At 45.6% G+C, this 19907-nt stretch overlaps 1 protein-coding gene across 2 annotated transcripts in view; it reads left to right on the top strand.

Annotated features, from left to right (window-relative positions):
- Positions 1 to 19907, top strand: part of CNTFR (ciliary neurotrophic factor receptor) — a 343463-nt gene that overhangs the window by 169924 nt on the left and 153632 nt on the right. For both annotated transcript variants that reach the window (XM_058172426.1, XM_058172427.1), the window contains one exon: positions 12674 to 12755. In XM_058172426.1, coding sequence (XP_058028409.1) covers positions 12674 to 12755 — 82 coding nt within the window. The remainder of the gene's footprint in view (positions 1 to 12673; positions 12756 to 19907) is intronic.

Raw genomic sequence — 19907 nt, forward strand, 5'->3', positions numbered from 1 at the left:
CTAGAAAGGCTCTGGAGCCTGGGAAGAGTGAAAAACGGATCTACCGGGCCCACCGTGATATCGCGTGCCAAAAGCGGGGGTCACCCAGGGAGGTTGCACGCGCATGCGCAGGCAAGTAGGGCACATTGAATTATAGGTATGGGCATGCGCACATGCGATCCCGCCACATTTCCCCTCCCCCCGCTTTTGGCACACAACGGCAGGTCCATCACTGGACTAGATGTTCTACAAGGTCCCTTCCAACTCTGCTAATCTGTATATTGATCACCCAGGGTTCCAAATGTAAAATTGTGACACTTCGTCCGTGAATCTCAGCAACCCGCAGCCCCTCGTGCTGGGATGAAGGGAAGAGCTTCTATTTTTAGGAGCGTGATCCATTCTCTTCTAGAGCTTTGATCACAGGCAAGCGGTAGACGATGATTAAAGACTTCTCAGCAGTCATTTTCTCGGCTTCTCGGCTTTCCACTTTTCTTTCTTCAGTTTGTACATCCAGTCCTTCAGAAGCCCCCCCCCAAACTCACCAGCAAAAGGCCAGGGGTCCCCCAGCACCCCATGGAGACGCCAGCCCTAGGCCCACCCCTTATAGACCCACGGTTGGGTTCTTGGCCCTCTCTGTGCCTGCTTTTCTTCTTGCGGATGCATTGCCAAAACACATACAGGTGGTCCTTGAGTTACAACCGCAATGGAGCCCAATGTTTCTGTCACTAAGCGAGACATTTGTTCAATGGATTTCATCCCATTTTACAACCTTTCTTGCCGGAGTTGCTAAGTGAATCACTGCAGTGGTTTGGTTAGTCACAAGGCTGTTAAGTGAATCTCATTTCCTCGTTGACTTTGCTCGTCGGAAGGTTGCAAAAGGGGATCACGTAACCTCAGGACATTACAACTGTCATAAGTACAAGTCAGTTGCCAAGCGTCTGAATTTTGATCACGTGATCATGGGGATGAAAGAAGTCCCTAAACAAATGTTTGGAAGTCAAGGACTTCAAGGTGCAAATAACCAGGAGCTTCCATTGAGTTCAAAGCACTCTAGAGTTTATTACTGCTACGGATGTACAAGAAGGCTCTGGAATTGTGCTGGGGGAGACCCCTGAGGGTCCCTTGGGCTGCAAGGAGATCCAATCAATCGATCCTAAAGGAAATCAACCCTTTGGAAGGACAGATCCTGAAGCTGAAGCTCAAATACTTAACCCCCGCCCCCATGAGAAGAGAGGATTCCTTGGAGAAGACCCCGATGTTGTGAAAGATGGAAGGGGCGGGGGGAGGAGAAGGGGACAGCAGAGGACGAGATGATTAGATAGGGTCATCAACACAACCAGCATGGATTTGGGCAAACTCCAGGAGACAGTGCAGGATAGGGAGCCTGGCACGGTGGAGCCCATAGGTTGTTAAGATTCGGACATGACTTAGCAACTTAACAACAAAACTACACAAGTATCTAGTCAAATAACAATCAAAATTAAATTGATCTACTGTAGATAAGGGTCAATGGAATTGAAGGAAGGCTGGACTTTGGTCTCTTGTGGCAATGCAAGGATGCCAAATTTATGACACATTTAACTCCTCCTTCTAGTCCAGACTGTTCTCCTTTTTCTGTATATGAATTGGAATGGGTGCTGTTTTAACTGATTTTGAGTGCTCCGTTCCAGCCTTTTGCCAGCATGTCTTAAAACACCCTCCGTCTGTATCTGTGGGACTCCTGTCTCTTGTATTTGGGCTTGCAATTATGCCAACCGCTTTATTCTGAATAAGTCGGGAAGATTATTTTTAAAACGAGCCAGTAAAAGCAATTTAAAGTGCTACAAATTGACAGGAAGTAAAACATTTAGACGTGAGGTGTTTCATTTCAGCTGCTTCGCCAAAGGGAGGTGACATTTTCAATCAAAGCAACGGAGGCGTTGGGTGTTTGGGAAACGTGGGTTTCCGAGTGGCAGCAGGCCGGGGGATGGGGGTGGGGGTAGAGTTTCGGAGTGGGGGATGGGGAGGGTGCCTGGCGAAGACCTTTTGCACGTAGCCAAGTTGGAATATTGTTGGAACATTTGGAATATTATGTTCCAAATGTTGTGAATGCGGCATCCAGTTTTGATTGCCACAGTATAAAAAAAGATGTTGAGATTCTAGAAAAAGTGCAGAGAAGAGCAACGAAGAGGATTAGGGGACCGAAGGCTAAAACATCTGAAGAACGGTTGCAGAAGTTGGGCCTGGCTAGTCTAGTGAAGAGAAGGACCAGGGGAGACAGGATACTATCTTCCAGTATTTGAGGGACAGCCCCAAAGAAGAGGGGGTCAAGCTATTCTCCAAAGCACCTGAAGGCAGGACAAGAAGCAACGGATGGAAACTAATCAAGGAGAGAAGCAACTTAGAACTAAGGAGAAATTTCCTGACAGTGAGGACAATTAACCAGTGGAACTACTTGCCTCCAGAAGTTGTGGGTGCTCCAACACTGGAGGTTCATAAGAAGAGATTGGACAACCATTTGTCCGTAACGGTGTAGGTCTCCTGCTTGAGTAGGGGGCTGGACTAGAAGACCTCCAAGGTCCCTTGCAACCCTGTTATTCTGTTATTCTGAATCAGTTTTTCTCCTGCCATTCTGCTTGAGTGGCTAGGAAATCGCATCCTAGAATGGAAGCCTGTTTTTTTAAGGGCCGACCAGCCTCTTAGAATGAAGTGGGATTTCTTCTTCCATAGCAACAGATTGCTTTCATCGAGACAAATGTCTTTATGGATGAAAGTGTTGATGCGGGGGCTGGGGGGGAACCCCATCAGGTGTGGGTGATGCCAGGCTGCACACTAGCCGTGGCTGTGAATCTCCCTTCTCCAGACACTTAATCCCTTATTCAAGACTTGGCTTACTCTGCTGGCGGCTCACAGATTTGATTGAGCTAAATTAGTTTCTTTATTGAAGAAAAGAAGGAGGTTTTATCTACCCAGATGATTTATCTAGTGCAGCACCCAGAAAGCGAGGCTTATACTCTACAGTTTCCCAACCATGGCAGCTTTAAGATGTATGGACTTCAACTCCCAGAATTCCCCAACCAGCTTCTTTCCCCAGCTGGGGAATTCCAGGAGTTGAAATCCATGAATGTATATTAGAATGGCCAGGGTTGAAAAACTGCAATAAGGTTTAAATCAGTGTTTTTCAAACTTGGCCCCTATAAGATGTGTGCGCTTCAACTCCCAGAATTCACCAGCCAGCTTGCTTTTCCAATTTGCTGTCTGGGGAATTCTGGGAGTCAGATTCCATGGGTGTATATTAAAGTAACCACGGTTAAGAAATATTGTGCTAGGGATTAAACCAGTGTTTTCAAACTTGGCCTTTTTAAGAGGTATCGTCTTCAAAGAACGGTTGCAGGAACTGGGCCTGGCTAGTCTAGTGAAGAGAAGGACCAGGGGAGACATGAGAGCATCTTCCAATATTTGAGGGGCTGCCACAGGGAGGAGGAAGGGGGTCAACCTATTCTTCAAAGCACTTGAGGGCAGGACAAGGAATAATGGATGGAAACTGAACAAGGGGAGATTTAATCTAGAAATAAGGAGAAATTTCCTGACAGTGAGAGCAATCAACCCGTGGAACAGAAGTTGCCTTTGGAAGTTGTGGGAGCTTCCTCACTGGAAGCTTTCAAGAAGAGGCTGGACTGCCATTTGTCAGAAATGGTGTAGGATCTCCTGCTTGGGTGTGGGGTTGGATTAGATGATCTCCAAGGTCCCTTCCAACTCTGTTATTCTAATCAGCGGAAGGACTTGCCTTCAGGAGTTGAGGGAGCTTCATTCCTGGAGGCTTTCAAGAAGAGACTGGACTGCCATTTGTCAGAAATGGTGTAAGGTCTCCTGCTTGGGTGGTTGGGGGTTGGACTAGATGACCTACAAAGTCCCTTCCAACTCTGTTATTCTATTATTCATTCCCAGAATTCTCTAGTCTGGGGAATTCTGGGAGCCAAAGTCCATCTTAAAAAGGCCGTATTTGAAAAAAGACTCATTTAAATTCTGGACTCTTCTCTGCTGCCTTTGCAAGCCAATGGAGACTTGGTCCTTCTCTTGTTAGCCTTGGTTGTTCCTTGTTCACGGTTGACATCATGGTTCTCACTGGCCCTGGTGTAGGACTTCCTGGCTTCTGCCTCACCTCAGCTTAGCTTCTGTCCATCTATCTATCAGATGGACCGTTTGTGGACCATTCCCCTTTCCTACAGACCACAAAGGAGTTTTCACTCAACCTGAAAGAGGCTTAGGGTCAGCAGTTGGCTGGTCATCTGGTCATCCTGGTGGCTGCCCCAGATGGTTGCTTCCAGGGGGTCAACCTCCAAAGCTTCATAGTTGGCTAATGCCTGAAGCCAGCATTTAGGTGGGCATCCAGAGTCTGCTCTGAGTGACATGACACCCACACAACTTCACTAGTTGTCCCTCTGCCGTTTGAGTCAGAGGGAGCAGGGATGAACCCCGATGAAGTCGGTGGAGATTCTCAGTCATCATCCAGGCCATGGTTGTCCCAAAGGTGCTTTTGTTTTTTTTCAAAAGGCACCTGGACTTTCTTGGTGTTTTCTTTGAAAACGTTTTGCTTCTCATCCAAGAAGCTTCTTCACTTCTTCAGAACTGAAGAAGCTTCTTGGATGGGAAGAGAGACACATTCAAGAAAACACTAAGAAACTCCGGTTGGGTGACCTCCCTGATGGTTTTCATTTTCTAAGTCATCTTCTCTGTCATGGTTCCCATCTTCTGGAAAAATTTTCCTTCCCAAAGATTCGTGTTTTTTCCACCCTGTGCTTGATCCTGGAAGACCTGTTTTAGCTCACAGGCCATCGGTGGAGTCACTGCTGAGGCCCTGATGGTCATTTTTTGAGGGGTTTTTTGTGGGTTGTGTTTTTGTCCAGAGGTACATTTTTTTTCTATTTTATTGTTTCCTGTCTTCAGATGTAAGCCACCCCAGAGTCATGTGGCTGGCTGGTTGGTCTCCAAATCTAACAAAATAAATAATAATCCATCAGGTCTGAAGTGACGAAGAATAAGGTCCCAAGTTGCTGGCAATTTTTAATATCAAAAATAAAGTTTTGAATTTTGTCCTTGGGTATTTCTTCTAATAGAGAATTAAATATTGAAGACATGAGATGAGATGATAAGTTACAACCTTTATTTTTATTTTTTTTCTGTGAACACACTGGCACATATTTAAAAAGTGAAATTCCGATGCCTGCTCTCAAAAGAATATATATATTTTCACCGACCATCTAAAATACTTTGTAGAAGAATCTTGAGAGTTAAAATGTTAGTTATTTGCAAGAATTTGAGATTAAGGAGGTGAAATACCTCATCATAAACAGCTCAGGATTAAGGAATATGTTTGTGACATTAAGAGGAGATTAAGAAAAGATTTGTTTTCGTCTTTATTGGAAACCTGAGAGAATATATGTAGAAAGGTTCTCCTTCCAACTTCATTACAGTGTATTTGAAGCTTAAAATTTGCAGAAGTGTTTGACTCACTGTCCTCCTGTTTCCATTTAATATTCCTAAATCAATTGATATAGTTTTGAGGGAACGTAATGCAGTTTAGAGAATGCAAATGTGATTCTGAATTATATACCTAAAATTTGGAATCTAACAGTCTATGAAAAACTATTGATCTATTGAGCCAGCATGGTGGCCCGGGGGGGGGGGATTACTGTGGAAAAACCATGCCAAACTGATTTACAATCCGGGATCAATGATGCGTGTTCGCTTTCTGCATAATCAGAAGGCTGATCAATGCTGTTCTGGCTGGTTCAAGGTTTAATGCAGATTTAAAAACTCCATTGTTTGCTAGGCTTCTCTCCTTTCTCTTTCTTCCTTTTTTTCCCTTCTTGTTTTTAGTGTTATGCCTCCTGTTTCCTTTGCGCTTTATTTAAGACGTTGGAATTTATGTTTAAAAACAGAAAAGAATTGGCTCGTGCATTAATTGGCAGCTGGCACAGATGCTGCAAAGATGCTCCTGGCCAGGTGTCTCTCTTAGCAAACAGGATGGTAGACTCTGCATCAGTCGGGCATCTTGAGCAAAACCACAAGGACAAAACTCTAAACATGTAGAACATTAACAGATTAACAGACTTGGAAGGGACCTTGTAGGTCATCTAGTCCAACCCCCCACCCAAGCAGGAGACCCTACATCACAAGTGGCATACAGCATTTCTGACCGACAGCAGCCCAGCCTCTTCTTGAAAGCTTCCAGGGATGAAGCTCCCACAATCTCTGAAGGCAACTTCGGTTCCATGGGTGGATTGTTCTCACTGTCAGGAAATTTCTCCTTATTTCCAGGTTGAATCTCTTGATCAGTTTCCATCCATTCTTCCTTGTCTGGCCTTCGGGTGCTTTGGAAAACAGGTTGACCCCCTTCCTCCTCTCTGTGGCAGCCCCTCAAATATTGGAATGCTGCTATCCTGTCTCCCCTGGTCCTTCTCTTCATTAGACTAGCTATGCCCAGTTCCTGCAACCATTCAGTGTATGTTAATAGAATGGAACGGAACAGAATGGAACGGAACGGAACGGAACAGAATGTCTGGAAGGGACCTTGGAGGTCTTCTAGTCCAATCTCCTACTCAAGCTATTGAGCTCTACTATTCCAGACAAATGTTTGTCGAGTCTCTTTTTGAAAATTCCCCATGACGGAGCACCTACAACTTCTGGAGCCAATCCGTTCCAATGATTTATCATGCTCACTATTTGGAATTTTCTCTTAGTTCTAGATTGGCTGGAACTCTTTTTGACAAGTTTCCATCTGTTATTTCTTGCCTTGCCTTCAGATGCTTTACTATTGTGTAAATGTAAGATTGCCAGTGTGTGAAGTGTGGTACTTCAGCTGCCTCAGTCCTGTGATTTATGGCACCTTCTACGGTCCCCTAGTCTTTGCTGAGCTGTTATGAATCTTTCCTCATTGTGTTATTTATTTATTTGATTTTTGTCCTGCTACAATCAAACAACTTTTTTGTGTTATATCAGCACAACTGTGCTGATGATAGACGAGTGTAGAGGATGCTGCAGGTCACTAGATCTAAAAGAAGAAGAACCAACAACCCAACGTTGCCCATAGCTGCTCTTGACCATCAAGATCCTTTGAACCTCCAACAACCTTGGCATCTTTTGCAGTATCCTCAGGCTACACAAATTTGGGGGGAGGGAGGGACACTAGGCAAGCCCCCCCCCATTTCCATCCCAGAGAATCACCCACCCACAAATAAAATTGCTCTATTTTTAACGTGCTTCGTGGATGGAGCCTTAAAGGAGAGGTAGAACAGAGTACAGGCTGTTCTCAACTTACAGCCAGTTACTTTTAATGACTGAAATTACATCCTACCTGAAAAAAAGGGACTTGTGACTCAGAGCTGAAGTTACAAGGTCAGAGCTGAAGAAGCTTCTTGGATGAGAAGCGAAACATCTTCAAAGAAAAACCACAAAGTCCGATTGCCTCTTGAAAAAAGGCAACCTTTAGTGTCTTTTGCAGCACCCTGAAGTCACATGACCACGTTTTATGGTAGTTCTGCTGAAAACCAGCCCTTATTTTAGCTTTTCAGCAAAGTCAAGCCCATAGCAAACAGTGGATTCACACTTATGACTGCTGTATTTGCTTAACTAACACCCTGCTTGCACTAACAGCGGCTGCAAAAAACAACATTAAATTGGGTGGTTCAAATGATCAACCGGTTTTAAGACCATTATGACTTACGACCATAATGGGCAAGCTCATAATTCAAGGACTCCCTGTTCGGAAGGAGATTATAACAGAGTAACACAATAACTGAGTTGGAAGGGACCTTGGAGGTCTTCTAGTCCAACCCCCTGCTCAAGCAGGAGATCCTATACCATTCCAGACAAAAGGTTGTTCAATCTTGGACTACTGCAATGCTCTCTACATGGGGCTCCCCTTGAAGAGCACCCGGAGACTTCAGCTAGTCCAGAATGCGGCTGCGCGGGTTATTGAGGGAGCGGGTCGGAGCTCCCACGTAACACCTATCCTGCGCAGACTGCACTGGCTACCTGTTGTCTTCCGGATGCGCTTCAAGGTATTGGTTACCACCTTCAAAGCGCTCCATGGCTTAGGACCGGGTTACTTATGGGACCGTCTACTGCCGTCTTCTATCTCCCAGCGCCCAGTGCATTCCCACAGAGAGGGACTCCTTAGGGTGCCGTCAGCCAAACAATGTCGACTGGTGGCCCCCAGAGGGAGGGCCTTCTCTGTGGGGGCTCCTACCCTGTGGAACGAGCTTCCCCCTGTACTCCGAAAATTGCCTAACCTTAGGACCTTTCGCCGCGAACTTAAAACCTATTTATTTCGTATGGCTGGACTGGCTTGATTTTAAAATTTTAATTTAATTTAATTGGGTTTTAAATTTCTGTAATTTTATGGGTGTAATTTGTATTTTAAATTTTTTTGACAAATTGAATACGTTTTTTAAGGGCTATTTTTAATATTGTATTTGTCCGTGGTTGTATTTTACTTGGTTGTTCACTGCCCTGAGTCCTTCGGGAGAAGGGCGGTATACAAATTAAAATATTATTATTATTATTATTATTATTATTATTATTATTATTATTATTATTATTATTATTATTATTATTATTATTATTATTATTAATCTCTTCTTTAAAAGCCTCCAGTGATGGAGCACTCGCAATTTCTGAAGGCACTTGGTAATTATTCCAATCTCTTTGTTTCTAAGTTGCTTCTCTCCTTGATTAGTTTCCATCCGTTGTTTCTTGTCCTGCCTTCAGGTGCTTTGGAGAAGAGGTGGAGCCTCTCTTCTTTGTGGCAGCCCCTGAGATATTGGAACACTGCTAACATGTCTCCCCTAGTCCTTCTTTTCATTAAACTAGGCATACCCAGTTCCTGCAACCGTTCTTTGTATGTTTCAGCCTCCAGCTTCCTAACTATCTTTGTTGCTCTTCTCTGCACTCTTTCCGGCGTCTCAACATCTTTTTTTATATCATGGCAACCAAAACTGGACGCAGTCTCCCAAATGGATTGATGAAGCCTCTCTCTAAAAGTCTCCCTGACCACACACACGGCTTTGGTGTGGACACTAAATAGCAGTCGGGAGAAGAAACAAGTACCTTGTGGTACTTTAAGTGGGTCACTGGTGGCTTTCATTGCAGGAATCGGAAGTGGTTCCTGCAGAGTCCCAAATTCTCTTCTTAATACAGATCCACCTAGTTTTATTGTGCTTTGCAGATATTGCATTTTTTACAAGAAATTCCACCAGCCAGAAGGTTACAACTTACAACCCCTTGAAACATCAGCTTAGTAGCTTTTTAACAGTAAAGTAGTTTTTCTTTTAATTAAGGTATGTACATTTTTGCATCACATGTAATGCTTCTACACCTTTAATAGACTACAGGACAGCGTAAGTGTAACTTTTATATGCACCAGGAAACCCCAAAATGTGTGTGACTGACTTTATAGCGATATTTGTTTTATTGCAGCGGTCTGGAACTGAATCTGCCATCTCTCCCAGGTAGGCCTGTCTAAGCAAGAAATATGCACACCAGGGTGCAGCGAACAAAATCAAAGGTAGCCAGGATGATGTGATTGAAGCTCGGCCTAGTTTTTGTGCGTTCTGTGTGTGTACACATACAAAACAGCATGGCTGGCCAGAGAATTCTGGGAGTGGAAGTCCAGACGTCTTAAAGTGGCCGAGGTTGGAGACCCCTGGTCTACTTTCTCGTCTTCCCCAGACGCCCTTGAGCACTCTAGCCAGGGAGATGTTGAGTCAGTCCATCAGGAAAAAAAAACACCTTTCAATAATGCAAAGATCCATCCCCTCATTTCTCCTACAGGCTCCTGCCTATCCAGATGTTTCTTTGATTTATGTCCCTCAATCAAATCCCCAGCAGATAATGAACAGCTGTGCTCTCTTTGTGTGGCCCCAGGTCCTCTTGTTTCTTCCAGAATAATGCCCACTACCCACCTGGCCATGGAGGTGAGGCTTAAAAAAAGGTGGATTGTGTCTCTTGGAACATCTCCTCCCAAAGTGTCACAGAAGAAGCAGAGTTGGAAGGGATCTCGGAGGTCTTCTAGTCCAACCCCCTGCTCAGGCAGGAGACCCTGTGTCCTTTAAGTCAAATGGTTGTCCAATCTCTTCGTTAAAAATGTTGGAGCACCCACAACTTCTGGAGACAAGTTGTTCCAATTGTTCTCACTGTTAGGAAACTTCTCCTTAGTTCCAGGTTGGTCTTCTCCTTGGTTAGTGTCGTGTCCCACTCCTCCGCTGATGGCTGGGTCAGGGAAATCCGAATCAGGCTTGCCTCTGCAGCTCTGCCCAAAGTCCTAGCAAAGTCCGCAGAGCAGGCAGGAGACCAGTAAGTGACTTCAGCAAGATAAGTTCGACTTTTGCCTGACTCAGAGACTGCCAGAAAGCAGGTCCTTTATATAGGCCATGGGGTGTGGCTCCATGACTCAGCACTCATTAAGGCCTGCCCCTCCCTTCCTTCTGTTGCCTCCGCCTATCCAGTCTTCTGATGCGAGGGTCACTCCAATCAGCAGCTGTTGGAAATAAACTTTCCTCAGGCTCACATGCTGTGGAGGAGGGGGAGGGGTCTAGCTGCTCCGTTTGCCTGGGCATGGAGCCAGGGCTGGGGCCAGGGGATGCTCCCTCCTCTGCAGCCTGCTTGGGCATGGAGCCAGGGCTGGGACCGGGAGGTGCCCCCTCCTCTTCAGCTTGTCTGGGCATGGAGCCAGGACTGGGACCTGGAGGTGCCCCCTCCTCTTCAGCTTGTCTGGGCATGGAGCCAGGACTGGGGCCAGGAGGCATACATTCCTCCGTGTTCGGGAGCAGATAAGAAGGCCCCGGCTGCTGTGAGAGCGGGCAAGACACAACAGATGGCCTTCGGGGAAAAACTGTTCTTGTGTCTAGTTGTTCTGATGTGCAGTGCTCTATAGCGTCATTTTGAGGGTAGGAGTTGAAACAGTTTATGTCCAGGATGTGAGGGATCTGTAAATATTTTCACGGCCCTCTTCTTGATTCGTGCTCCTCAATGTTGATTTGTGTTCCTCAATGTTGGCCACTTTAAGATGTGTGGACTTCAACTCCCAGAATGCCCCAGCCAGGCTTGCTGGCTGGGGCATTCTAGGAGTTGAAGTCCACTCATCTTAAAGTAGCCATGGTTGAGGACCATTGACCTACAAATACTGAGATGGGGATCCCAGCCAGCAGAATCCTGGGAGTTGAAGTCCACCCATCTCAAACTTGCCATGGTTGACTCAACTAGACCTCCAAATACTAAGATGGGAGGAATTCCAGCCAGCAGAATTCTGAGAGTGGAAGTCCAGACATGCTGGCTGGGGCATTCTGGGAGTGGAAGTCCACCCACGTTGAAGTGGGCAACCTTGAGGAATCCTGCGGTAGAAGGTAGACTAGCTCAACTCTTGTCCCGTAGGGTGAAGATTGGAGAAGGGATTATTTTTCAGGTTTGTGGCTGGTGTTGCCCAGGGTTGAATGGGCACCTGGAATTATTAGCACTGTATATTCATCATTACTGGGTACACTGTTTTTTCTTGATTTATGCTATTTTCTTTCTGTGTTTTATTATTATGAGCCCCTGCGTGTTGCAAGATTTGGCAGGAGGCCGATAACATGATTCATATCATTTGTGTAACAATTTAATGATGCATGGGAATAAGACTGTGGCTTGTATCCCATGCCCAGGATTCGAACTGAGCCCATTATGTGACTCAAGATACACAACTGGGACCTTTTGGTCTGCAACTCAAAGGTCAGCCACCGCCTGTGCCCTGGCGGTTGCCTCGCGGGTCAGCATCCTACCCCCCCACCCCCAAAATGATCTGGATGCTTCAGACCGGCTCCACTTGGACTCTCAGAAAGACCAAAACCTGGTTGCCCCTCCGGCCAACCCTTTTAGATGACCCTGGTTGGCTCTCTCTGTTTCTTATGGATTCCAGATGAATGATCTCGCTGGACCCTTGACACGGGTTCATTGATTGATACTGATTGCAATCTCTTCTTTTAATTAGAGCTGCTTTCTGGTTTTAATTTCTTATTAGCTGCCCCAAGGCACCACGGTGAGGAGAGAGGGAGGGAGGAGGCAAGGAAAAGGGAGGGAGGGAGGGAGGGAGAAAAATGAAGAAGGAAGACAGGGAAGGGAAGGAGGGAAGGAAAGGGGGGGAGGGAGGAAAATAGAAAAGAATAGAATAGAATAGAATAGAATAGAATAGAATAGAATAGAATAGAATAGAATAGAATAGAATAGAATAGAATTTTTTATTGGCCAAGTGTGATTGGACACACAAGGAATTTGTCTTGGTGCATAAGCTCTCAGTGTACATAAAAGATACCTTCATTGAGGTACAACATTTACAACACAAATGAAGGAAGAAGGGAAGGAAGGAAGGAAGGAAGGAAGGAAGGAAGGAAGGAAGGAAGGAAGGAAGGAAGGAAGTTGCAGCATCTTTCCTATCTGCCCGCCTGGGGGTGGGTGTCCCCCTGCTTCTGCATTTTTCACAAGGACCGGAATCCTTCTCTGAAGAGGAAAAAGGCCCATCCTCCTTTGCCTAGCCCTTCCCTGTCGCTCCATGGTCCACATCCACCCTGGGGATGGCCGTGGTGCCCCTCTTTCCTCCTCCTGCCCTTCTCCCCTCCGCTGTGCCCACTAGGCTCCTCCTCCACTGACCCCCGGCTTCCGTGTCTCTTTGTCTCCCCAGATGGCTTCCCCCGTGCCCGCAGCCTGCTGTATGGTGTTCGCCGCCATGGTGATAGTCTACGCTCAGAAGCACAGCCAGCAAGGTGAGTGGTCAGTGCTCTTCCTCCTCCTACTGTAGCGCTCTCTACATGGGGATCCCTTTGAAGGGCACCCGGAGGCTCCAACTGGTCCAGAATGCGGCTGCGCGGGTGATAGAGGGAGCCACGAGTGGCTCCCATATAACACCTCTCCTGCGCAGATTGCACTGATTGCCGGTGGTCCTCCGGGTGCAATTCAAGGTGTTGGTTACCACCTTTAAAGCGCTCCATGGCTTAGGACCGGGGTACTTACGGGACCGCCTGCCGCCACCGGTAGCCTCCCATCGACCTGTGCGCTCCCATAGGGAGGGCCTCCTCAGGGTGCTGTCAGCCAAACAATGTCGGCTGGCGACCCCCAGGGGGAGGGCCTTCTCTGTGGGGGCTCCTACCCTCTGGAACGAGCTTCCTCCAGGGTTACGATCACTCCCTGACCTCCGGACCTTCCGACGCGAGCTCAAGACCCTTTTATTTCATCGCGCGGGGCTGGCCTAATGTGTAATGTGTTGTTTTTTAATTGGGGTTTTATTATTTGATTTTAAAGATTCTTACTTGTTAGCCAAAATTTAGTTAGATTTTTATATTGTTTTCAATTTGTTTATGACTATTGTGAATTCTGTTTTTATGCTGGCTGTGAACCGCCCTGAGTCCTTCGGGAGAAGGGCGGTATAGAAATCTAATAAACCTAAACCTAAACCTAAACCTAAACCTCCTCCTCCTCCTCTCTCTCCCCCATCCCACCCCCCCAAAAAGAGGCCTCTCTGCTTCTCAGTCTTTGGGGGTATTGGGGGGTTTGGGACAGCGGGTGCAGCCGTTCTGCCATCTGCCAGGGCAGGGATGAGGCGCCCCATTGGTTCTTCTGGATCCAGAGACAAAGAGCTTTTAAGCTTTATTCTTAGCTCAAGCAATGACACAGGGAGGGAGGGAGGGAGAAAAAGGGAAGGAAGAAAGGATGGAAAAAACGACAACTGGAGAAACAAATGCCCACCCAGCAAAATACCCAAATCTCTTACAGGCTGCCGGTTGCCCCTTAACGACAGCTCGAGGGTGTTAATTTCCCACATGATAGATAGTCCTCGACACATGACCATCCACTTAGCAACTCTTCAGAGCTATGGCGGTGCTGAAACTCATGACCAGTCCTCACACTTAGGACCAGAAGAGCGCCCCCACCAGCATCTGATCAAATGTTGAGTGTTTTAAGATGATTGCCTTGTCCTGGGAGGAGGGGGCTGTCCCATAAATGCTATTCCCAGGGGGCTTTTGTCAAGGAGAAGAGAAGCTGGATTCACTTAACAGCCATGTGATTCACTTAACAACCGCAGTGGTTCACTTAAAGACTGCAGCACAAAAAAGGTGGTAAAATCAGGCACAACTCACTTAAAGACCGCTCAGCAAAGGACATTCTGGTGCCAAATTGTGGACATAAGTCAAGGACTTACCCAATGCTAGGTTCTGGGGAGAAATTCCCCAAAACAATTACGGCCATAAGACGAGGACTCTCTATACTTAGTCCTGGGTTCTGTGCAGAAGGTCCCAACAAGCAAAGGACAACGCCACAATTTTTAGCAAAACCTGCCAGGCCCCAGGATCTCATGGCCCTGCTCTGGTCAGGAGGCCGCAAGACCTTTTCAGAAAAATACCATTTTTATTAGTTTTTTGAAGCGTAAAATAGAAAGAAAAGTTTTAAAAAGCAATAGGAAACTTTGGGGGAAGGGAAAAAAGGGAAAATAGAAAGAAGGAAATAGAAAGAAAAAGGCAAAGACTTTCAACTCTCTTTAGCACAGAAGGTAACAACGTTATAAACTCAACTTTTTACTTTTAGGCAGCAGCATGTACTAGCCATTTCTACAGCTTATTATTAATTAATATTAATTTCTCTTTGTATTTTATAGTTTGATAAACTAATGTAAAAGGTATTTTTTTTTTAAAAAAAGGAGACTGCGAGGCCATTACCTTCACCGGCTGGCAAATGATTTTGAAATGGGAATCAAAACTTTTTGAAACTTTCACAGCTGGAAAAAACTTTAAAGCTACCTTTATTCAGTAAGCAACATTTTTAATAAACAAACAAACCAAGCAGACAGATTGAAAATGAGCTCTAAACTTCTAGAAGTTTTTTTCTTAAATAGGGAGGAGAAAGGGAAACGTCTCACTCAGCTCCTCGTGGAAACCAGGATCTTCGGCATAGCCACTACACCACAGGTGTGTGTGTGTGTGTGTGTGTGTGTGTGTGGCAGATGCTTCCAGGGGGACATCTTTCCAGGTGTCTGTTGCAGAAAAGTGATGAGAGGAAATTATGTTTCTTGGGGGTTATTGTTATTTATTGGTGCAGCTCCCCGGCTGAAGATAACAAATTAGCCAGGCTGCGTGGATTGGTGTAAATAACTGTCCCCAACTATTTATTGAAGCCTGCTCTATTATCGCAGTTTTTACTGCCTTTTATTTAATGTGTCATCCGGCATTGTCATAACTCCTTAACAATCGGCCTTGGCCCCAGGAATTAGAAAGGAGCAGCTGGAACGGGGCCTTTCCCTCCCTCCCTCTGTCCAAAGAGGCGGCAGAAGCTAGCCGTATATCGTAAAATTAATAAACAGCAATAACAATAAGTAATAATTGAATAAGAGATTAATAGGGACAGGCAGATTAAAACAATGTGTTTCATTGGGAAGAGGCTCAGGTGGGGGTCCTGGAGAAATGCAGGGGGGCTTGCAAAGATCGAGTTCCTTGGACGGGAAGACTACGGCCACAATTTGGGCCCCAAATCTTTGTTGCTAAGTGAGACAATGATTGAGTCCGTTCTTGCCACGGTTGTTAAGTGAATCATTGCATTTGTTAGTGACACGTTTCTTAAGTGAAGACCTAGCTTCCCCATTGTCAGAAGGTTGCTGTCATAAATATGAGTCAGTTGCCAAGCTTCCAAATTCTGATCACATGACCACGGAGACGCTTCAGCGGTCGTAAGTGTGAAAAATGGTCGCAATTCGCTTTTTTCAATGCCGTTGTAACTTCAAATGGTCACTGAATGAGCTTTTGTAAAATGAAGACTCCCTGTAAGGACTTGTGCTGCTCCAGATGGTCCCTGGTTCTGGGGCAGAACCTCTCTGGGTTTCCAGTGTCCTCACGGCATTGCCTGCCAACTGAATACAGCATAACAGGATTGGAAGGGAACTTGGAGGTCTTCTAGTCCAGCCCCCTGCTCAGGCAGGAAACTCTACCATTTCAGGCAAATGTCTGTCCAATGGCTTCAGTATTTCCTCCAGTGTTGGAGCAGTCACAACTTCTGGAGGCAAGTTGTTCCCCTGGCTGATTATTCTCACTGTCAGGAAATACCAGCTTAGTTCTAGGTTGCGTCTCTCCTTGAGGTTGAGCCCCTCTTCTTTGTGGCAACCCCTCAAATATTGGAAGACTGCTATCAGATCCCCCCTAGGTCTTCTCTTCACTAGATTAGCCAAACCCAAGGAAAACAAATGCCCAGGTACCGTATAGGTGGTCCCTGGCTCAATAGTAGGAACTGTGAGAGGGGCCTTGGAGTACTAGTGGACGATCACTTAAACAGGAGCCAGCCATGTGTGGCAGCTGCCAAAAAAGCCAACACAGTTCTAAGTTGCATTAAGAGAGGGATAGAATCAAGATCAGGTGAAGTGTTAGTGCCACTTTATAAGGCCTTGGTGAGGCCACACTTGGAATACTGGAATAGAATAGAAGAGAAGAGAATTGAATTGAATTGAATTGAATTGAATTGAATTTATTGGCCAAGTGTGATTGGACACACAAGGAATTTGTCTTGGTGCATATGCTCTCAGTGTACATAAAAGAAAAGATACGTTCATCAAGGTACAACATTTACAACACAAATGATGGTCAATATATCAATATAAATCATAAGGATTGCCAGCAACAAAGTTACAGTCATACAGTACTTTACATTTGAACCTCCATAATCCACAGCCAGAAGCTCATCTGGTACCTATCAGCCTTCTTGAGCAAAAGTGAAAAGCAGGTGATGGAAAGATGCCCATTTCTTCCTGCAGTCTTTATTCTCCTCCATCCACGTCTCCTCTCGCTCTTTGCTTTTTCTGCTTATCAGGATCCGGTCCCTGTAATTGTGTGTGTGTGTGTGTGTGTGTGTGTCTGTGTGTGTGTGTCCGTGTGTCCGTGTCCATGCGTGTCCCCCAGGAGAAGTCATGCCTTCTGCCAGGCCGGTGGATTTCTCCATTTTTAAAAGAGTAATTCTCTGTTATCGATCCAACACTTTGGCTGAATTAACTCACCTTTAAATAATAATTAGGTTTTCTCCCCTAAAGCGGAGAGGCGGGAGGTAAATACCATTGGAAATGAATAACCTTGTTGGGGCCGCCTGGCCAGGTGGAGAGATCAATGTTGCTAGTCCTTCCCCCTTGGCTCAGCCACCGACTACATAACATAACATAACATCAGAGTTGGAAGGGACCTTGGAGGCCTTCTAGTCCAACCCCCTGCCCAGGCAGGAAACCCTACACCATCTCAGTCAGATGGTTATCCAACATCTTCTTAAAAACTTCCAGTGTTGGAGCATTCACAACTTCTGCAGGCAAGTTGTTCCACTTATTGATTGTTCTAACTGTCAGGAAATTTCTCCTCAGTTCTAGGTTGCTTCTCTCCTTGATCAGTTTCCACCCATTGCTTCTTGTTCTACCCTCAGGTGCTTTGGAGAACAGCCCAACTCCCTCTTCTTTGTGGCAGCCCCTGAGATATTGGAACACTGCTATCATGTCTCCCCTAGTCCGTCTTTTCATTAAATTAGACATACCCAGTTCCTGCAACCGTTCTTCATATGTTTTAGCCTCCAGTCCCCTAATCATCTTTTTTACTCTTCTCTGCACTCTTTCTAGAGTCTCAACATCTTTTTTACATCGTGGCGACCAAAACTGAATGCAATATTCCAAATGTGATAGCCCTTGACTTAGGACAGTTCATTTAGTGACTGTTTGGAGTTACAACAGCCCTGAAAGACGCAACTTGTGACCGTTTCTCACATTTACGACCGTTGCAGCATCCCCATGGTCACATGATCAGAATTCAGCCACTTGCCAACTGGTTCATACTTATGACGCTTGCAGTGCCCTGGGGTGACGTGATCCCCTCTTGCGACCTTCTGACAGGCTAAGTCAACCGGGAAGCCCGATTCACTTAATGGCCATTGCTTCATTTTCATTAACCTCTAACGGAAATTTAGCCTTCCATTCAATAACAAATACAGCCCAGCAAAGCAATTTATTTCCTCTAGATATTTCCAAATTTTTTTTAATTTTAACCCGCCTACATTTTAAAAGCATTTATTGCCTTGCCCCTGATTTAATGGATTAATAAAGATACACATATATTACTATATTAAATATGGGTTATCGACTGCATTTGAGGATCCCTGCTTTCCTTCGTAAGACAGTCTACGCCTATATATTTTATTTTGTGCGTAGAAAGATATTTTTTAATGAGAAGAGGGCTGTCCCCGGGGTCAGTGGGGGCACCAGAGATTATGAACATCTGATCTAAGGGCCCCTTTGCGACGCTGAGTTTAAGATCTGCAGCTGGGCCCTTTCGGAAGATGCTCCTGTTCAAGATGCAAGAGGGGGAAGGATCTCCCCTCCCTCCAGAACTGGGCTTGGTCCACCCTCCGTCCATGCTCAGAGACATCTGTAGGCTCCATCTCTGCTCCTCTGCATAGAAAAGCGGGTATAAAACCGATCAGTTCACATCCACAGCACACAAAAAAAGGCCTTTTGCAACCTGCGGAAAGAAAGCTTCTTCTTCTTTTATTCTCCAAAGCCCCTGAAGGCAGGACAAGAAGCAACAGGTGGAAACTGATCAAGGAGAGAAGAAACCTAGAACTAAGGAGAAATTTCCTGACAGTTAGAACAATTAACCAGTGGAACGACTTGCCTCCAGGAGTTGTAAATGCTCCATCACTGGAGGTTTTTAAGAAGATGTTGGATAACCATCTGGTGTAGGGTTTCCTGTCTGGGCAGCGGGTTGGACTAGAAGACTTCCAAGGTCCTACCCTCAGGTGCTTTGGAGAATAGCTTCACTCACTCTTGTTTGTGGCAGCCCTTGAGATATTGGAAGACTGCTATCATATCCCCCCGGTCCTTCTTTTCATTAAACTAGACATACCCAATTCCTGCAACCGTTCTTCATATGTTTTAGCCTCCAATCTTCTAATCATTTAGTTGCTCTTCTCTGCACTCTTTCGAGAGTCTCAGCATCTTTTTTACATCATGGCGACCAAAACTGAATGCAATATTCCAAGTGTGGCCTTACCAAGGCCATATAAAGTGGTATTAACACTTCATATGATCTTGATTCTATCCCTCTGTTTATGCAGCCCAGAACTGTGTTGGGTTTTTTGGCAGCTGCTGCACACTGCTGGCTCATATCTAAATGGTTGTCCACTAGGAATCCAAGATCCCTCTCACAGGTACTATTGTTGAGCAAGGTACCACATATACTGTATCTGGGCATTTTGTTTTTCATGCCTAAATGTAGAACCTTAGTTTTTTCACCATATAATATCATTTTGTTAGATAGTGCCCAATGTTCAAGTCTGTCAAGATCCTTCTGTATCTTCAGTCTATCTTCCAGAGTGTTAGCTATTCTGATGGATGGATGGATGGATGGATGGATGGATAGATAGATAGATATACAGAGAGAAAGAGAGAGAAAGTTGATAGATGAGATAGATAGATAGATAGATAGATAGATAGATAGATAGATAGATAGATAGATAGATAGATAGATAGATAGATAGATAGATGAGAGAGACAGAGAAAGAGACAGAAATGTAGATGATATACTGTAGATAGATAAACGGGTAGACCAACAGCAAAGCTAAACTTGAAAGTTGCTGCTTCCTGAGCTGTCCTGTGGGAGAGGAGGGGGTCATCAGGCCCTGGACCCATCCCTTCTTCTGCAAGGGCATTTCTGTGTGCGACCGTTCCTTCCTACATGCATACATGGACAGGTTGCTGGGGAGGCTGCATGCCACTACATGTTTACTGGACCCGTGCCCCTCCTGGCTGGTGCTGGCCACTCAGGATGTGACACGAGGCTGGCTCCGGGGTATTATAAATGCTTTGATGGAGGGGTCTTTCCGCTGCCTTGAAAGAGGCGGTGGTGAGACCC

Source organism: Ahaetulla prasina, chromosome 2 (assembly GCF_028640845.1).
Source record: "Ahaetulla prasina isolate Xishuangbanna chromosome 2, ASM2864084v1, whole genome shotgun sequence".
Taxonomy (NCBI): domain Eukaryota; kingdom Metazoa; phylum Chordata; class Lepidosauria; order Squamata; family Colubridae; genus Ahaetulla; species Ahaetulla prasina.